General features: G+C 37.5%; 1 protein-coding gene across 1 annotated transcript in view; it reads left to right on the top strand.

The window, feature by feature from the left end:
• Patj (PATJ crumbs cell polarity complex component) overlaps positions 1 to 20,864 on the top strand; it is a 357,561-nt gene that overhangs the window by 103,633 nt on the left and 233,064 nt on the right. Inside the window, 3 exon segments of the mRNA XM_047564312.1 lie at positions 2,543 to 2,656; positions 4,363 to 4,770; positions 12,986 to 13,109. Of these exon segments, the coding sequence (XP_047420268.1) occupies positions 2,543 to 2,656; positions 4,363 to 4,770; positions 12,986 to 13,109 (646 nt within the window).

The raw sequence follows: 20,864 nt of genomic DNA, 5'->3' as shown, positions 1-20,864 counted from the left end.
TGTAGCATGTCTGAAACAGCTTGGTTGTGATAGATTGTTGGACTGAATTTTAGGAAACCTGAACTTTGTTTCTAGCTTTGCTCAGAGTTATAATGCCCAGAGGGTTTCAAACCTAAAGATATGTGATTTTACATAAAATTACCTGGGAGATCGTTAAAATGCAGTTTTCTGGGTCCTGCCATCAGGTATTCTGATTGGGAAATTCTGATGTACTATTCACAAATCTCCCTCTTCAATGGGTCACCGATATAACCCAAGGCAGAATTTTTTGTTTTGAGAACTTTGTGCTAGTAATTTGATCAATAGGTTTACTACTTTTCTTCCATGAACCTATTTTTTTCATTTCTGAGAAGAATGAACATGACTAGAGAACTTTAAAGTCTTTCTGAACTCTGAAATTCTTTTATCTATGAAATATCAATATACTCCCTGAATAACGTACTATAAGTACCCCACTAGCTAGATAGATATTTATATTCATATATAGATAAAGGTTGATGTATTAAACCTATTCTTGCACTGGTAAATATCAGTGTGGCCTTCATGTATTGCTTTTTAAAATTTATGGTGCTGAGGATTGAAGCCAGGGCCTCACTCATGCTAAGTACGTGTTCTACCACTGAGCTGCTCCCTTAGCCCCAGCATGTTTTTTTTTTTTTTTAATGTATTACACATAAAAATGTCTGTATATTACACTTATCAGACACTTTAAATGTTTCAAAATATAATCTAACACATAGCTAAATCAGGTTCTTTTTGTGTATTTGGTGTTATCCTAACCCACAGGTAGTCTTGGTTTGCTTTTTGGTAAATTAAGGGAAAACCAAGAATATTTTCATGGACCCTCATCTCCTTGGTATTTTAGGTAGTAGCAGGTGCTTTGTCTAGATTTCCCTGATGATTATTTGCTAGAATTTTGTCACCACATGGGAAAATTCCACGATAGTTTGTCCTATAGAACTTAAGACACTTTAAATGTTTCAAAATATAATCTAACACATAGCTAAATCAGGTTCTTTTTGTGATTTTGGTGTTATCCTAACCCACAGGTAGTCTTGGTTTGCTTTTTGGTAAATTAAGGAAAGGAAAACCAAGAATATTTTCATGGACCCTCATCTCCTTGGTATTTTAGGTAGTAGCAGGTGCTTTGTCTAGATTTCCCTGATGATTATTTGCTAGAATTTTGTCACCACATGGGAAAATTCCACGATAGTTTGTCCTATAGAACTTAAGCAGCACAGCCTTTAACCCTAAGCAGTTGTAGGAATTCGGAAGCAGTGTCAATAATGGGACTTAGTACCAAAAGGGTGTGGACTTCTGGGTGATTTCTGGCAGTCAGAGCTGCAGAAACCTCAGACTGCAGGGCTTTGCTCTAAGAGTGTTTTGGAACATAATAATTGTGGAGTGGAACTTTGCCCAGGACTCCCTTAGTGAGCCCAAGGCTGCCAGCAGACTTAGGAGTGGGAGGCCAGTAAAGGGATTGAGAGAAAGGTCAATTTCAAGGCTTTTTTCTTTTTAAACCATTAATTCCTTCTTTAGCATCTGGGTTCTTTTAGCAAAACTACTCATGAGCTGTAGATAGTGATTCAAGAAACCAGGCGTGGCTTTCCTCTGAGATTTCTGTCTCTATCCCTTTCTTATGGTACAATGGTGGCTGCATAGCTAATGTTTACTGAGCATTTACTCAATCCATAGAAGAAGTGGGGATAGAGAATGTGAATAAGATCCTAAGTCAGGTTGAGGTCAAGAGAATATGAATATATAGCAGTTAGGAGAACAAAATTATTTTTACGAAGATATATAATATGTAATACTTATACCTGTACAGTTTCAGTTACATTTTCATCCTAACCACAAATGTTATTTGTCATCTCTTTTCTGCCAACTTACCTCAAATATACCAGATTAAAAAAAATGAATAAACTGACTTTTAAAATTGCATGGTTCTTTCAATTAAGAGGACAGAACTGGCAGTGGAAATCCTGAGCTAGACAGCTGCGGGCTTTCCTCTGTTCTCTGTGGTTTGCAAGGCCCTGTGTCCTCAGGCTAGTCATTTAGCCTCACAAGCACCCACTTGCTCATCTATAAGTTGGAAACTGTGTGGTGACTGGGAGCACAGGCTCATTGACAAGACAGTTAGCTGGAGTTCACATTCTGAATATGTAACTGACCGGCTGTGGGATGTGGGGCAAATGGCTGTGCCCCGCTTCTTCACATCAATAAAATAGTTACTAAGAGTTCCCACTTCTTAGAGTATTAACACATTAATTGGTGTGTTAAGTATGTTTAAAGTACTTAAATGTATGCCTCGTGAATAGCTACATAGCTATGTATATCAGGTCCACTCCTGACAAAGTAATTTTTCTTTAGGAATACTTAAAGTTTGAGAAGCCCTAACCTAAATATGTCTTTCTTTTAATTATGAAAGTAAGTTTGTTTTAATAAAACAATTTGCATAAATTTTGTTATGTACCTGCACAAGATGAGAATTAATCTGAAGAGAGTTTGAAGCTAAACTCATAAAAGTGGTTTATATTTACAGGAAGACGAGAAAGAAGAAAGTTATGTTTTACATTCAAACGGTAATGAAGACAAGAGTGAGCTTTCAGGAACGATTCTTGATATGAACTCATCTTTAATACTTGAAGCACCCAAGGTATTTAGTAAATTTATTTCCCATTCGAATGATTTGCTGTGAGCTAAGGTTTCCCTAAAGAAGACAGAGCTTGTTCCACTCCCTTGGCAAAGTAGATACAAATTAAAGAATTCCCCTTCAGTTTTTACTATTATTTTTATTTTTTAATTTTTTTTAAACTTAAAAAATTAACATTATTACTTGTACATATATTTCCACACATGCATAGTGTGTGCTCTGATCAAATCCAGTCTCCCCGCTCTCCCTAACCTGCACCCTTCCTACTGGCTAGTACTCACTACTCTGCCTTCAGGTTGACTTTCGTTTAGTCTCCACCTGTGAGAGAAAACACATGGTACTTGTCTTCCTGTAGACACAGTCTTTCCATCATAGAGCCGTGGGGAGTAGATCATAATGTTGAAAATAGACATGTATTTTAAATGCTGTAGAAAATGGAACTATACAAAAAAAAATTCATTTTGAATACTTTCTTAAAAAGAGTTATTTAGTCAAACCCCACTTTATGCTATAATTGTAGAAAGTGTATTTTGGAAGTTTTCTTTTTTCTTTTTAAAATAAATTTGTGCTTTTATTCTTTGCAATTAAAGTAAGGTTTTGTGTTGCTTGATAACTAATGTCTGGTGACATTCTTGGCAACTATTTTGGCAATGTCTCACACTGATGGATGTTCCTGTAATGTTCATTACATTTTTAAAAAGCATGGACCTTTTTGGTTAAAATTTCCTATCTGTGTGATATGTTCAAATACATCCTCTAATTACAACTTATTTTTTCAAATAACCAGGCTGAATTATTTGATATTAAATTTATATTAATTTAAAAGCTTTACCACAAAGATGTTTAGCTGCGAGAAGAAAGCAATACGGAAGAGTAGAATTATCTCAGGCGTTTATACCTGGTAATTCTTAATGGATAGGGATTATCACTGACGTCTTAGAAGAATTGGATCTCATTGTGTCCAGTGCTGAGAAGTTCCCCAGGGTTAAGTCAGGAACTCTGCAAATCCGTATATTCATTAGGCATTAGCCAGAAACTCAATAAATTTCTGCACATGTACAACTATTTAGTTTCAGTGGTATGTACTGGCTTCTAATTAGTGAAATTATGAGTTAATTGAAAAGTATACTGAATTCATTCCTTCTTATCATGCATTTTCAGCACAGATGAAAAATAAATGATACAAATGACTCATACTTGAAAGTAGTGGAGACGTACTGCCCATATCTTTAGTTTATCATGTTTTTTTGCACATTTGAATAGCTGTGATTTCTTTTCGGTTATTTGAGCTTGATAATCCTGATCTTTTTAGTCTTTGCTTTCTTAAGTATTAGTATGAGTAAAATTTGTATTTATATGCTACTTTTTATATTGGGTGCATGGGTTAAATATTTAGTGTGGCAGTTTGACAAAGTTCCCATTTCCAATAGAGAATTTTCAGGTGGTTAATGTATAATGAACCTTTTAGAGTAGTCATTCACCTTGCCAAGGGCAGATTTCTACCTCTTATTTTAAATGTTTGTGCCTTTCTGGGTTGGGATTGTTTGGAAGTGAGCTTCTGTTTCTTCTTTGTGATGGAGAAATATAGCTCCTGATCATGTCCACCATGTAGTGCTCTATGAGCTGGTACATTGCAGCTGTGGCAGCATTTTCGTGTTCCAGCTCTAAGACAGGTGCAGTTTAACATTTTTTGCAACTTTTACTTACAGGGATTTAGAGATGAACCCTATTTTAAAGAAGAACTTGTGGATGAGCCATTTCTAGATTTGGGAAAGTCTTTCCAGTCTCAACAAAAAGAAATAGACAACAGCCAGGAAGCCTGGGAAATGCACGAATTCCTGACTCCTCAATTGCAGGAAGTGGGCGAAGAAAGAGAAATGCTTGTTGATGAAGAATATGAGCTATATCAAGAGCACTTGCAGTCTATGGAGTTATATACCTCTTCCAATATTCAAGAGGCCTCTCCTGTGCCCTCCAGGCAGGAACTCCATTTTGGTACACAGTGGTTACATGATAGCCACTCAGGTGGAGAATCACCCGAGGCTGGGAATGCAGGACCTGTGATGAACATGTACTCTCAGGGGACACCGCAGTACAGCTACAGCCCTGACCACACGGTGAGACATTGTGACTCTGCTCCACATCCTCTCCTCTGCTCCTCTGCCTGTCCCTAACTCGTGTAGCTGTTAAAAAACAAAACGAAACTTGAGCAGGTCTTCTAATGATGGATGATTGCTCTAAGATGTACCACAGTATGTGTGGCCATGAGTATAAACTCATCTCTTGGGAATCCGCCAGCTGCACTTGGATTGGTGTCGCAGTGGGTTTCTTTCTGCTTTGCTTTTTTAGTGGTGGTGTTCTCTTGGTTTTCCGTTTCGAGGAAGAATTCTTTTAATATTTTTGATTTTCTTTTAAATTCCCATTAGGGGAAAAGGTGGCTGTGTATTTCTCACATGGTGTATTTGTCAGGGAATATCAAGGCAAAATTAATGGAAAATACATTGTTACTTGACCATCCAGAGTCCTTTGTGTTCTGTGTGATACAAAAGCAGTGTACACTAGAAAATCATTTCTGCATTTGAGATAACCTGTCACAACCTGTCAGGAAAGTGTTATATTTTAATAGGTTTGCCCTTGCTATTAAATCACCAATGAACTTTGTTTTTCATAAAATTATACTTAACTAGTCACAAGTTCAAATCATTCACTGGGGACATTTATCAATGTTTTATTTTTGTTTATTTCCTGTCCTGAATTAATTTTTAGGAAAACAAAAAGTTACTGTATAATGATATTTTTAGAAAAGTAGCTTAGCAGTATGCTTAGATGCAGTAGGCTGCTCCCCTTGCAGAGGCTGGCGTCTTTCCCAGGATGATCTGCAGACAGGCCTTCTTTCCTCTCCACAGGACCAATGGAGGTGCCTTCTTCCCCTGCTGCCCTCCTTTTCCCTCCTGCTCATCTTTTGGGTCCCTCTTCTGGGCAAGATGCTGTGCTGGCTGCATTTATGGGACTCTAGAGGTTTCCTTCTGATACGAGGGCTCTGGGCAGTCTACAGGGAAGAGGTGTTTTTGTAATTTGTGTTGGTCCTGAAGAGGGAAGAGGTGATGCTCAGTTGTCCAGTGTGTACCATTGACCCTGTCGCCTTCTGTCTTTGTCAGCCCCTCTTACATCCTAAGTGCTCAACCCCAGACAGATGATTCAGTTACGTATGCAGGTCAGAATTAGAGATCACTGAATATTCATAAATACCTACTTGTTATGTCTCTTTTTTCCTCTATAAAAGAAAAATTTCTTATCATTTAAATAAAAGACAACTTGAAATGGTGGTGCTTTTAATATATAAACTTTTAAGGCTACAGATAAAATAGTCATAATATTTACTTTATAAGTTTAGTTAAACATTTGTATTTTAAAATGTTAATTTTTTCTTATTCTCACATTTAATATTCAAATTCTTTCAACACATATTTAATGTCAGTATCTACATTCACTACAATCACTTTTTGATCATTTAACACAATTTTCCAAATACATTATCTTCATTTCTTTCTAGGTTGACATACAGCAGTTTTTTTATTTTTTATTTTGTGGTGCTGGGGATTGAACCCAGGGCCTTGTGCATGCAAGGCAAACACTCTGCCAACTGTGCTATATCCCAAACCCTGAGATACAAGCAATTTTTGAATCCATATTGTTATCAAAATTTTATCCTTATCTCAAATACTCATTTGCATAACATTAGTGTTAAAAAAATGCTTATCAGGTTATATTGATGCTTTTCCCAATGTAACCACTTACTGCATTGTTTGGTAAAGTTTTCTTTAAAAGTCTTATTTAAAACAACATTTAACACTTGCAATTTGAAGGACTTGCATCCTAATTACCAAATCTGTGTTAAACTTCCTTTCTCCCCTTTATGTGCCTTCACTAATTCAACCATATTTGCTTGTTACAGCCATTTCTTCTATAAAAAGGAAATTTTCTATTTCTCTGAATAAAATTGCAATCTGAAATATCAGTCCCATTTATTTTTTAAATTTTTAAAAATTTATTATTTAAAAAATTTTTTTTTCATACATGTATATAGGGTAATAATGTCTGTCTCATTCTACTGTCCTTCCCATGCACCACATATCAGTCCCATGTAATAAACTTTTAGAGATAGTCAATGTATAGTTATAATATTTATATGTTTAAACTTTCATATTTTAAAATCTGTAAAATGTTAATTTTTTGGCCTATTCTTAATTTAATAGTATTATTGTTGTTATTTTTAATATTTTTTTAGTTGTCAATGCCTTTTTTATTTATATGTGGTGCTGAGTATCAAACCAGGGACCTCACACATGCCAGGCAAGTGCTCTACCACTGAGCCACAACTCCAGCTCCAATTTAATAGTATTATTTAAGGTTATAGAACATTAATTATTTCAGCCCTAAGGTGTCCTGAGCAGTGTTTTATTTTCTTTAAATAATTATGGATTCTTGCCTCAGGTTCTGATTTTCCTCCCTTCCACAGTGATAACAGTTTAGACCCACATTATCAGGGTGGGCTGGGGTTTTCATTTGTCCACCTTTCATCTTTGATGGACCCTGTGATGATAATTTATTATCAAATTTATCATCTGGTATAGGTTGAGTATCCAAAATGCTTGATACTAGAAATGTTTCGAATTTCAGTATATTTGGATATTGCATAATGAGGTATGTTGGAGATAAAACTCAAGTCTAAACCAAATCAATTTGCATTTCATATATGCTTTATATACATTGCCTAAAGGGAATTTTTGGGGGGGCGGAGATACTGAGGATTGAACCTAGAAGCTCTTTACCACTGAGCTACATCCCCAGTTTTAATTTATTTTTAAAATTTTAGTACGGGGTCTTGCTAAAGTGCTGAGGACTGAAAGATAATTTTGCATACTATTTTTAGTGTGCCTGAATTTTGATTGAAACTGTCACATAAGGTCAGATGTGGGTCTTTCTACTTGTATCACATTCGTGCTCAAAAATTTTCAAATTTTGGAGCATTTCAAATTTCAGGTTCTCAGATTAGGGATGCACAATCTGTAATATTATGTAATATTGCAAACCATGAGAGGATTTTAAAAAATACATTCATATGTCTTATAAATATGTAATTATCAGTATCTACTTAGAGGGTGCCCTACCAAAGAACATATTATCATTTCTGTGTTGGTTGTAATGTCCATTTTGGGCCATAGATAGAGCAATATTTGTGGAGTGCATTACCTAACTGCTTTGGAGTTTATCTTTCTCTATCACCCTCATATTTCATTTTAGTTGAAGGGTAAACCATGAAGTTTATAGATCTGTTTTTTGTTTTTAATTGTTGGTAAAATAAATGGAACACAATTGAACATTTTAATCATTTTTAGGTATAGCATTCAGTGGCATTTAGTATACTTAGATTATTCTTAGCCTTCACTACCATCTGTCTCCAGAACTTTTTAATCTTTCCACACTGAAGCACTTTACCTGCTGAAAAATAACGGGTACCTATCCCCTCTCTCATCCCATGATGCCAACTACCATTGTGTTTTCCGTTTAAGAATTTGCTTCATAGAAGTGCAGTCCTATAATATTTATCATTAAGATTCTAACTTTTTCATTTAGCAGTGTCTTCAGGGTTCATCCGTGTTGTAGCATGTGTCAGAACTTCTTTCTTGGACCTGAATCATATTCCCTTTATGTTTGTCAGTAAGAAAAAAACTTTTCCTCTGTGCTGATTAAGACTTAAGAGCATTAACAAGAGAAAAAGAAAGGGATTCTATGGAAAGAACAAAGAGGTTTGTTTAGGAAGGGTCAGTGTGTTTTTAGAACAAAAAAGAGATAAGGAGTTTAGTGAGAATGTTGATTTCTGCGGGTGTGAGTCCTGGAGTAGGCCCAGCCCACGGAAATTGATGACAGCCTCCTATCCCAGAAGTTGCTGCTTTAAATCCTGTAAGGGAAGCTTTAAGAAGGTTTTTTTGGTTTTGTTTTTTTTTTTTTTCCTGCATCTGTCGCTTCACAAATGTCTTTAGCTTAAAATAATCTTCATACCAACTCTTGGGTTCCAAGAAGTTCCCCACGTATATACCACATTTTGTTCCTTCTTTGATCTGTTGATGGATGTTGGGTTGTTTTCAGCTTTGTTCCTTGTGAATAATGCCGCTGTGAACATTGGTGAATAAATATCTGTTCAAGTTCCTACTGTTGGTACTTTTGGTTGTCAAACTGAATAATCAGAGAGTACTTCTCCAAAGAACCATGTTATTTATTTGGGAATGACAGAGCATTGCAGTGAGAATATGTATGCCATAGTTGACTACTGGTGAGTGCAAGGAGTTTGAGGCAAGGGGAAGTTATTAAAAAGTGACATATGTACACGATCTACTTGAATACAAAGTGCACTGGTCTTGGAAACCCAAGGCAAGAGTTGGTGGAGGCAAATATTCTGTTAACAGCAGGCTATCTAAATTGTTGCAGTCTTAAAGAATGTTCAAGGTAAACTTGTAAATGAAATTTGTGTCTCCTTGTAAGTATGCAAAGCATGGGGTGCACTTAGAATGAAAAGAAATCTTATGTGGGTTTTTAGAAAGTCTTTGAAAAAGCCCTTATCTCAGACAGACATGCCAAAGCCCTCCTCTGCTCCACCTTGTCTGGTTTGACAAGAATGTTTTCATCTTGATGTTGTGGACTCTCTCAGGACGTACAGGAGAGGCGGAATTGCTCCATCATATGACGATCCCGTATTCCTTATGAAGAAACACAGTTGTCTTTCAGAGCAACTATTCCGTTCCCATTTCCACCAGCAAGGTAGTCTTCTAATTTCCCCACATCCTAGCCAACACTTGTCTGCTAGGGGTATGTGTGTGTGTGTGTATGTGTGAGTATGAGTATGAAGTGCCATCTCATTGTGATTGTGGTTTGTATTTCCTTATTAGTGACATTGAACATCTTTCCTGTATTTAGAGACCTTTTTTATATAATCTTTGGAAAAGTATCCATCATAATCCTTTGCCAATTTTAAAATATCTGGTTCTCATTTTGTTTGTATCTCCGTAATAAGACGTAATGCAATTTTCATCTAAAAAAATATATTTTTTGACTGAGGATTATTTACTTGAGAGAATAATTATGTTATTTTCTTCTCTTATTAGAAAAACAAAACAAAACAAAACTGAATTCATTTATCTAAAGATAGAGCCTCTCAAATCTACCATATTGAAACCTAGGTTTGGATATAAATCCCTTGTTTATCAGTTACAGTGCCATTAACTTTTTAATTAATTAATTTAGTATTAGGGATTGAACCCAGGGACACATACCCCTGAGCTACAACTCTAGTTCTTTTCATTTTTTATTTTGAGGCTGGCCTTGAACTTGTGATCCTCCTGCCTTGGCCTCCCAAGTTGCTGGGACTACAAGCTTGTGCCACTATGCCTGGCTTGCCATTAACTTTTTAAAAAATGTCTAAGTGATCCAAAACTGTAAAATTACTTGTTTTCTAAGTACTCAGTGCCTTCCATCTCCTCTTTGCTTCCTTTTCCAGGAATATAACAGGGGCATAGAGAAATCAGTTTTGATAAAAGCCCCGATTCTTTATTTAGACCTGAAGGTGCCCAGTAGGTAGCTGAAAGCAGGATGAAGCTTAGGATTTCTACCTTCATTTTGCATCTGTCTCCTTTACTTTAAAGTTTGGATCAGGTCCCTGTTCAGCTCTACACATGGGCTTGTTAATCATTTAATGGGTAGTCATCTAAGCAGCAGGCTACAGGATTTATTAGCTCTAACTCTGCCTAACTTATCATCTCATCCCCTTTCAAGACTGAGGCAGGATTTGCTGCATCCTGTTTCAGACCCTTGTAGTGGCACATGGAAGACTTCATTCCTTGTCCTACATCTTCCAGGAAATCACACCATCACCCCATGGTGATATGCCTCCCCCTCCATAGATCAACATCCCCAGCAACAACTGGAAGCATTCCCCTTAAGCCACAGAACTTATCTGGAGCCACCTTGCAGAACCAAAACTGAAATCACAGTCCACCAGACCAGTTTGACCAAGACTGCTTAATTATTCATAACCCTTGTCCCCTGCCCCAATTCTTCTTCTGTTTAAACCTGAAGTTCCTGTCAGTACCCCAAGACAAGATGGACATCCTGGCTCTCCCTTTGCGTTCCCAGTATGACCATGTTGACTGAAGTTCTTTTTCTGCTTCTCACCATTACCTTTTCTGTTTGTTTTTTTGGGCGAGTGACTGGGACTGCTTTATTGACTCTCCCAGAGTCAACCTCTGGCCTTAGATCTCTGCTAATAGCTTATTCTTATTTATTTTGTTTGAGACAACTAGGTAGTTAATCTCCTTTCTTACTCCTACATAATTGTTGGATGGAATTCTATGTTCTTTAGGCTCCTTTGAGTTTCTTAAATGATTGTCCTTATCTACATTCAAAATTTATTTGAAAAAAAGCCAGTAGTGTTTGGTTACACCATTTCACAAGAGAAACTTCTCTTGCTATTGAAGAGGAGGTTTAAAGAAGTCTGGTTATAATTTTACAAAAAAATTTTTTTTTTGTAAAGGACCATTGTAGAAGATGTAGTTCATATTTTTGTTTTGCATAAGCAAGATTTCTAACAATAAAGAAGTGTTACTTGGCCGGGTGTGGTGGCGCATGCCTATAATCCCAGTGGCTCAGGAGGCTGAGGCAGGAGGATGGTGAATCCAAAGTCAGCCTCAGAAACTTAGGTAGGCCTTAAACAACTTAGGGAGACTATGTCTCTAAAGATCTGAGAAAGGGCTGGGGATGTGGTTCAGCAGTTAAACATCCCTGGGTTCAATCCCTAGTATCAAAAAAAAAATGTTATTCACCTTAAGTGAATTAAGATATATCTCTATGGTGGCTATAGAATTTATGCTTACAAACTCTTTAAAAATACAATAAAATATGTACGAAAATTTTATGTTCTGTATCCTAGTCTGTGTGTGCAAAATACCATTAATTACCTGGGTAACTTATAACAAAAATTTATTTTTTCACACTTCTGGAGAAACTGTAAAGTCTAATATCAAGGTGCTGGAAGATTCTGTTTCTGGGAAGGGCCCAATTTCTGGTTCATAAATGGCATCTTCTAACTGCTTCCCTAACATGGTGGAGGGGGAGAGGGGCTTCCCTCTGAAGTTTTTTTTTTAATGAGGACACTGATCTTCATGAGGTTTCCACCTTGGTGACCTAGTCACCTCAACAAAGGCCTTGCCTAGTGACACCTTCACTTTGGGGCTACATGGGCAGAAAACCTCCATTACCATCCTGGCAGCGTCATAGAATTAAATCACATAGGCTAGGTTGATGGAAGGAATGCAAGCAAATTTATTTCACACATATCATGTGGCACAGGAGCCCTCATAAAGAAATGAAGACCCAAAGAAGCAGTTAGAATCTATTACTTGTGTCCTGGATTGGTAAAGAAGAATAAACTGTGAAAATGTGACCAAAATCATTGGGGGAGGCTTAAGAGATAAGTTATTCTAATGAGATCTGTAAGGGATTCTGTCTCAATTTCTCATCCTTGAAGATACAAATGTTGCCTTTCCTTCTAGGGTAGGGAGAATGGCATCTTTCACACCGAAATATCTGTTTTTGCCTTGTGCTGCTCTGAAACAGCATGAAGGTCAAAGTGATCTCCTGTGTCTCAAGTCCTTTTGATTTAAATATAGTCTATTTTAACCCTTTCCAAGTTAGCACTTCAGTGTATGAGTTTTAGGGGGATACAAACAGTTTAGCATTCTGGCAGATTGTAACTTTGGAGAACCACGAAGGAAGTATATAAAAGGAAAGTGCACTGACTTGTGAGATTTATGGACAGGTTTTTAGGTTTTTGTAACTAGATGTTCACCAGGCAGATAAGCATACTAGAGGAGGCAGAGCAAAGGATTCAAAATATGAAAATTTGCCTTGTCTTTTGGGAACAGCAATGAAGCTATTTAAGTTGTGGGCATCCGAGCAGCATGATCGGGGGATTGTGTGCTTTCTTAAAATCGACAGTGCTTCTAATGGTAAATGAATCTTCTATTTCTCCACCTTGGTATATGTTTACAAAACAGAATTTTTGTTAGAAATGTAGTGTTTGGAAAGAACAGGTTTTACTAACCTTACAGATACTAAGTTACTAGCATTTGTCCTTGCTCAGCACAGAATAAATTGTCCTATGAGCACACCTGTTTGTGGGGTCAGTTCTTCACTCTTATTATCTGGTTTGCATAGCATTATGATGGTCTAGATTTATTCATAAAATACTAATGCTTTTTTACTTTTCTTCCTCTCAAGATGAAAGAACATTTTGGCATGGATTCCCTCCCATCCATGCCCTCCACTGAAGGAAATGGTCAACATAGCAGATTTGATGACATGGAAAATCTTCATTCACTAGAAAAAAGCAGTTTGGATTTAGGTATGTGACTCTTGTTTCCTATAAACACAAATTACAGTATTCACAATCTTTGTTTTATTTTGTATACAATGAATTTCTTTGTCATACTTCAATTCATTATGATGTTTTAAATTTAAACCTGCTTATTAATCTGCTTCAGAATATGCAAAAGAATAACCAAGGGTCAGATTTCAACTTAGAATTTTCAGATTCAGTCTTCTGAGAGGGCTGCATTTTCTGAACCTCATTTTGCTTTTTATTAGCAGTATGGATTAAAACTAAAACTAGTTCCTTACACTGAAATAAGTCTCTACTATATGTTAAAATCTCTACTGCTATTAAGTGGTATTGTTAGATCACTGAATGGGGTGGTTAAATATTAATAAACAGAGGCGTATTTTAAACATTTATGATACATTTCATAGCCATATATTACAGTCAATTTTAGTACATTAATAACTTAGTTTCCATTAAAGTATTCTAAAAGTATTGTGCCTCTCCTTGCCTCTCCCTAATATCAACACTCACGTACTTTCGAAAAACTGGATTTTTTTTTTCTTTTTGAAAAACTGGATTTTAAAACATAATTGTTCTTCATTCAACTCTGAAGTATTGAATGTCATTGTAATATCAACATCCCTAGGTGAGACTGTTTAGTTCCTCCACAGCATTGGGATTTATAGAACTACTGTTCAGGATTTATGCTTTTACTTGTTATAGCTCTCTGTGAGGAAAAGTCTTCCTCTATGGGCATTTCTGTTGTATGGTGAGATGTTATAAAAGGGGAGAGAGCTGTAGAAAGTGACATGACTATTTTATACGAGATCAGGATTCTGTTAAGTATAATCTGCAGAGCTGGTACCTGTCAGTTCCCTGTGGATCAAGACAGTGCATTTGTGGTTACTTTTGAGTGTCTGTGATTAGATGTGTCTATCCAATTTTTCAAGATCATGTAACTGGGAAAAAATGAACCTTTTTCTTTTGCTCCCAAACTCTCCAGTTATACTACTTTGTAAAATTTCCATTTCTATGGTTCTCTGACAACTGAATCCTTGGACCCAAGACATAACACCAATGAACAGACTGTTTGACTGTCACTGGTCCTTTGTGGCAGTCTTGCCACTGTTAGGACCAGATCTTCTCATGTGGGGGTGGGGCATCCCTTGTGCGTCGCAGCATGCGTAGCTGCTTCCCTGGCTTCCACGCCAGATGCTAGTGATATTCCCTCTCCCATCTTGATTAAATCAGAATGTCTCCAGTCGTTGCCAGATGTCTCCTGGAGGGAAAACTGCCTCTGGTTGGAACCACAGGACTGATAGGAATAGACTGGATATATGGGGCAGGTATCTGGGGAGTGATGCAGGGAGTAGTTGGGAAGAAGATAGGGAACGATCCGGTTTGCGAGATGATCCAGTCCCATTGGATCTGCCTTCTGTTGCCTGTGTTAGTCTCTTATGACTCTGTAATAAGCTACCGCAAACTTGATGGCTTTAAACAGTAGGCCTAGTTTCTCACTGTTGTTGGAGGCTGGAAGTCCTGCCTCAGGGTGCCATCAACACTTATGAAGGCTCTGGAGAAGAATCTGCTCTTGACCTCTTTCAGCTGCTGGTGGCTTCTGCATTCTTTGGCTTACGGCTGCATCCGTGTAGTTGCTGCCTCTGTCTTCACATGACCTTTTTACCCTCATCCAGGTCTTCTTTTCTGTCTCATAAGGACATCAGTCATTGGATTTAGGGCCCACTTGTGTAAGATGATTTTACCTCAAGATCTAATGTTCATCTGCTAAGACCCTGTTTTCAAAATCGGGTCACATTTGTAGTTTCTGGGACATGGATATATCTTTGGGGCGGGAAGTACCATTGAACATTGCCTTAATCTATTATTTTGCAAGGTCCTAGGCATTCATTCTTAGAGATTGTAACTTTGAGAATGATGCTAAATTCATACATCTTAGGTCTGTCCTCACTGGAAAAGCATTTACTTTTAGGAAAAATTTTTGAGAGCCTCAACAATGCCGTGTATTAGACAGGAATATTTAGATTAGTGCTAACCATGGTGGGTTGAAGAATTATTGGTACATAATTGATAAAAATTTCATTGACATGTGTATTGAACTAATTCTCCTCTAATACTTATTTTCCTTTTGAGATCTCTGACCAGCAAATTAGACTCTATTTCAGTCCCAGGCCCCTCTGTACTAAGCTGTTAACTTGCCATGTCACCAAGGCAAGCCCCTGACTTCTCCACACCTTTCCATTTCCTCAGTTGTGCACTGAAGGATTTGGTCTAAGTGTTCTCTGAGGCCCCTTTCAAATCCATAGCTTGTTGTCTACTCTCTCAGTAATAGGTAATCTTAGATTTATCTATAGAATGACCTAAAAACCATTTTTGAGAACCTATGTGTAAAGGACTATTCTTGGCCCTGAGAGTAATCCAAAATGGTGTATAACTTTGGGCTGGTTATGTAGTTCACTGGCAGAGTACATGCTGGGTTCAAGCCCTAGCACCTCTAAACAACAATAAGGAAACCAAACCAACATTGTGTATCTTTAAGTTTCTTACACTCTTCATAAACTGTGAAGCTAAATCTACAAAATCACATGACTAATAATAAAAGCCATACAAAATAAATTCCAAAGAGTTAATACACTTGGTGTTACAGGGTTTCAGACAGAAAGCAATTCTGTTTTCCTGTCTCAGACTGCCCTGTCTTGGATCATACTTCCATTGAGCCTTGGATGAATTTCCATCATTGGCCTCAAGAGTCAGCACATGTACTCATTTGCAGGCCTGTCTCGTGCTGTATACTAAGCTTCTGAAGGGCAGGGGATGTATCTGATTCTGTTACCATAGTGTGTACTCAAGAAATGTTTGTTCAGTGAGAACGTGATATGCTGCTCATGGAGTTATTCCACAGCATGCCAACTCTCTTACTTTGTTTCTTCTTTCATTTGCTCAGTCAGGCAGTCACCCAAGCCCCTCTCTACTTGAATTCTTCTTGCCTTTTTTTGGTGCCATTCTGTTTGTGTACCTCACCAAGTAATAAGCCTTTTAAAAATTACCCCATTCTTCTTCTGTAACCATTAACTTTCATTTATCCAGAAGCATTTTTTTTAAGCTTCCCTGTTTTTCTAACCTCTGTGCCCCTGTTATGGCCATTACCTAACAACCGGAGAGGCCCTCCAGGATGTGATTTGTTTTATGGGCTCCTGGGTGCTGTGGTGCACTTGGTGAACAGCTCTGTAAAGTGTGTGTCAAGCACTGTGAGAGGTGAGAAATGTGTGCCTGAGCACCCACGAGGGTCCATCGAGGAGGCAGTAGGGCAAAGGGCATGGGCAGCCTCTGCATGAAGGGGTAATGAAAAGTTTAAACGAACTGCAGGACCTGTACAGCCCAACGGTGTAATTTAACAGACCGCTTTTACCAGCATAGCTGCGTGGGAAATAGCCCTGCAAATAGAACCAGATCTCTGGTTTTAGGCCATCCTGCCTGAGTCTTGCCCCAGCCTCCAGTCCTTCCTCAGCATAGAAGAGGCACACTGATGGGGCTTTGACTGTCTCGCAGGGATGGAGGCCTTAGTGGATGGGAGGGGAGGTGTCCGGGTGGGGAAAGGCAGCTGGGACTTCCTTAATGCTACCTGAGCATGACATATTTTTTTTCACTCCATCTCTGCTGCATTAGCAATTGATTACACCCTGATTCCAAAGTTTCTGGACAATATAAAAGGCAAAAATGTTTATTAAAAATTTTGTTCAGAATGAAGAAATAAGTTTCAGTGACATTTGTAGGGAGTTTTAGAAGACTTATCTCTATTACTTAGAGGTCATTTCTAATCAATCAAACCCTCCTCCCCAAATATACTAGTTTACTGGAGTATATGCTATGAGTGATCAAATGAATTGATTCCGGTGTGAGTGTGGGTGCAGGTCTCTAACCATGGCCACAGGACTCTGCACAGTCTTTTTTTTTTAATAAGTGGGAAAATGTCACAGACGGCATATTGGATAGATTCGCATGTTCCAGGAAATCAAGAAGCATTTTCATTATGTTGGATGACAGACTTGAGTTCTATAGCAACCTTGGTAATCCAGAATCAAGGCATCCATCAAATAAGATAAAATATTTCTTAGAAAATGGGAAGCCATGCTGTTTGGACCCAAAACTTGTCTAGTTATAAGATGGTAAGAGATTGTCATTTGGTTCATGATCCTATCAATAGAGTTGTCTGGTATGGTGGAAAAGCAGAGAAGTCTCGTACTGGGTTTGTTTTTTGCTGGATGTTGACCAGGGCCAGACCAGCGCTCCACCACTGAGCCATGTACCCAGCACCAAGACCAAACTTAAGGTTTCAGAGTTTGGTTTCCTTTTCCTTTATAAAGATTAGCTATTTTTGACTCCCATCCTTCTGCTTGACATAAAAGCAAAACAAAACAAAACACAAACAAAAACAAAAAACCCAAAAAACAGTGCTTTTATTTATTTTATTTTTTGGTGGGGACAAATCAAAATACTGGTAATGTTTCATCATTTCCAAATCAAACTGCCTTCTCGTGCTGTTCCCTCTAACTGTAACTCTTACAGATTGGAATGGAAGTGGTTCCTCATCTCCATCCGGGTGCCCAACCACTCCATCTAAAATAACCCCTTTTTTGTGTCTCCCTATATTACTTGATTGTTCTTACTGGAACAGAGCTACCTCTGACATCATGCCATGTGTTTGTTTTGTGTCTCTCGCCACTAGACTGTTAGCTCCCAGAAGTGGGAACTTGGTCAGTTTTGTGTACTATGCTGTCACTAGTGCTGAGACTAGTACCTGGCAGGTAGCGTGTGTGCTCTGTGAACATTTTTTGAGGGAGTGTTTGAAAACAAGAATGAATGACATACACATTGATGTTGTGGTTATTGAGAGTTATTTTTTGTTGCTTTGACTGTTCCCCTATTAGCCATAGAAGTAATACTTCAGGTTTGTGTCTTCTCAAAAGAAACGAAGTATAGAAGCTACATTAGACCATATCACATCTTCTCGCTTAAGTTCTACCAGGAATTTTTTAAAATCCACAGCAAGTTTGCAAAACAAATACTACATGTCTATAATTTTAAGAAGGAGGTTCAATTTATTATCATTCAGGTCAAAGCCGTGCTATTTATTATTATTATTATTATTTTTTATAGAGTAGATTTTTTTTAAAGGTAGTAACACAGACTTCACCCAGGAAGGAGAAGCGGGCCCTGACTGGTATTCTGGTATCCCAAGAAGTGAGAGCACCCTGAATCTTTCTTTCTTTTTTTTTTTTTTTTCCTGTTTGAATTTATTTATTTATTTATTTATTTATTTATTTTTATTGTAAACAAATGGGATACATGTTGTTTCTCTGTTTGTACATGGAATAAAGGCATACCATTTGTGTAATCATAAATTTACATAGGGTAATGTTGTTTGATTCATTCTATCCCTTCCCCCCACCCCTCCCACCCCTCTTTTCCCTCTATACAGTCCTTCCTCCATTCTTGCCCCCCTCCCTAACTCTAACTCTAACCCTAACACTAACCCCTCCCACCCCCCATTATGTGTCATCATCCACTTATCAGCGAGATCATTCGTCCTTTGGTTTTTTGAGATTGGCTTATCTCACTTAGCATGATATTCTCCTATTTCATCCATTTGCCTGCAAATGCCATAATTTTATCATTCTTTATGGCTGAGTAATATTCCATTTTATATATATGTATGTGTATATATATATATATATATATATATATATATATATATATATATCACAGTTTCTTTATCCATTCATCAACTGAAGGGCATCTAGGTTGGTTCCACAGTCTGGCTATTGTGAATTGAGCAGCTATGAACCTTGATGTGGCTGTATCTCTGTAGTATGCTGACTTTAAGTCCTTTGGGTATAGGCCAAGGAGTGGGATAGCTGGGTCAAATGGTGGTTCCATTCCAAGTTTTCTGAGGAATCTCCACACTGCTTTCCAGAGTGGCTGCACTAATTTGCAACCCCACCAGCAATGTATAAATGTACCTTTCTCCCCACATCCTCGCCAACACCTGTTGTTGCTTGTATTCTTGATAATCACCATGCTAATTGGAGTGAGATGGAATCTTAGGGTGGTTTTGATTTGCATTTCTCTTATTACTAGAGATGTTGAACATTTTTCCATATGTTTGTTGATTGCTTGTAGATCTTCTTCTATGAAGTGTCTGTTCATTTCCTTAGCCCATTTGTCGATTGGGTTATTTGCATTCTTGGTGTAGAGTTTTTTTGAGTTCTTTATAGATTCTGGAGATTAGTGCTCTATCTGAAGTATGATTGGCAAAGATTTTCTCCCACTCTGTAGGCTCTTTCGTCACATTGCTGATAGTTTCCTTTGCTGAGAGAAAGCTTTTTAGTTTGAATCTATCCCAGTTATTGATTCTTGTTTTTATTTCTTGTGCTATGGGAGTCCTGTTGAGGAAGTCTGGTCCTAAGCCGACATGTTGAAGATCTGGACCTACTTTTTCTTCTATAATCTGCAGGGTCTCTGGTCTGATTCCGAGGTCCTTAATCCATTTTGAGTTTAGTTTTGTGCGCCGTGAGAGATATGGGTTTAGTTTCGTTCTGTTGCATATGGATTTCCAATTTTCCCAGCACCATTTGTTGAAGAGGCTATCTTTTCTCCATTGCATATTTTTGACCCCTTTGTCTAGTATGAGGAAATTGTATTTATTTGGGTTTGTGTCTGTGTCCTCTATTCTGTACCATTGATCTACCTTTCTATTTTGGTACCAATACCATGCCGCTTTTGTTACTATTGCTTTGTGGTAGAGTTGAAGATGTGGTATTGCAATACCCCCTGCTTCGCTCTTTCTGCTAAGGATTGCTTTAGCTATTCTGGGTTTCTTATTCTTCCAGATGAATTTCATGATTGATTGCTCTATTTCTGTAAGGTACGTCATTGGGATTTTAATTGGAATTGCATTGAATCTATATAGCACTTTTGGTAGTATGGCCATTTTGACAATATTAATTCTTCCTATCCAAGAACATGGGAGATCTTTCCATCTACTAAGGTTTTCTTTAATTTCTTTCTTTAGTGTTCTGTAGTTCTCATTATAGAGGTCTTTCACCTCTTTTGTGAGATTGATTCCCAAGTATTTTATTTTTTTCGAGGCTATTGTGAATGGGGTAGTTTTCCTAACTTCTCTTTCTGAAGAGAAAGAGAAAGATTCATCACTTATGTATAAAAATGCATTGGATTTATGAGCATTGATCTTGTAACCTGTTACCTTACTGAATTCACTTATGAGTTCTAAAAGTTTTCTGGTGGAATTTCCTGGTTCCTCTAAGTATATAATCATATCATCAGCAAATAGGGATAGTTTGAATTCTTCTTTTCCAATTCGTATCCCTTTAATTTCTTTGGTCTGTCTACTTGCTCTGGCTAGAGTTTCAAGGATGATATTGAATAGAAGTGGTGAAAGAGGGCATCCCTGCCTTGTTCCAGTTTTTAGGGGGAATGCTTTCAGTTTTTCACCATTTAGAATGATATTGGTCATGGGCTTAGCATAGATGGCCTTTACAATGTTAAGGAATGTTCCCACTATCCCTATTTTTTCTAGTGTTTTGAGCATGAAGGGGTGCTGTATTTTATCAAATGCTTTTTCTGCATCTATTGAAATAATCATGTGATTCTTGACTTTAAGTCTGTTGATATGGTGAATTACATTTATTGATTTCCTGATGTTGAACCAACCTTGCATCCCTGGGATGAAACACACTTGAT

This window comes from Sciurus carolinensis, chromosome 1, assembly GCF_902686445.1.
Source record: "Sciurus carolinensis chromosome 1, mSciCar1.2, whole genome shotgun sequence".
Classification (NCBI taxonomy): Eukaryota; Metazoa; Chordata; class Mammalia; order Rodentia; family Sciuridae; genus Sciurus; species Sciurus carolinensis.
The sequence above is the reverse complement of the archived record's forward strand: the minus strand, read 5'-3'. Positions and strand labels throughout refer to the sequence as shown.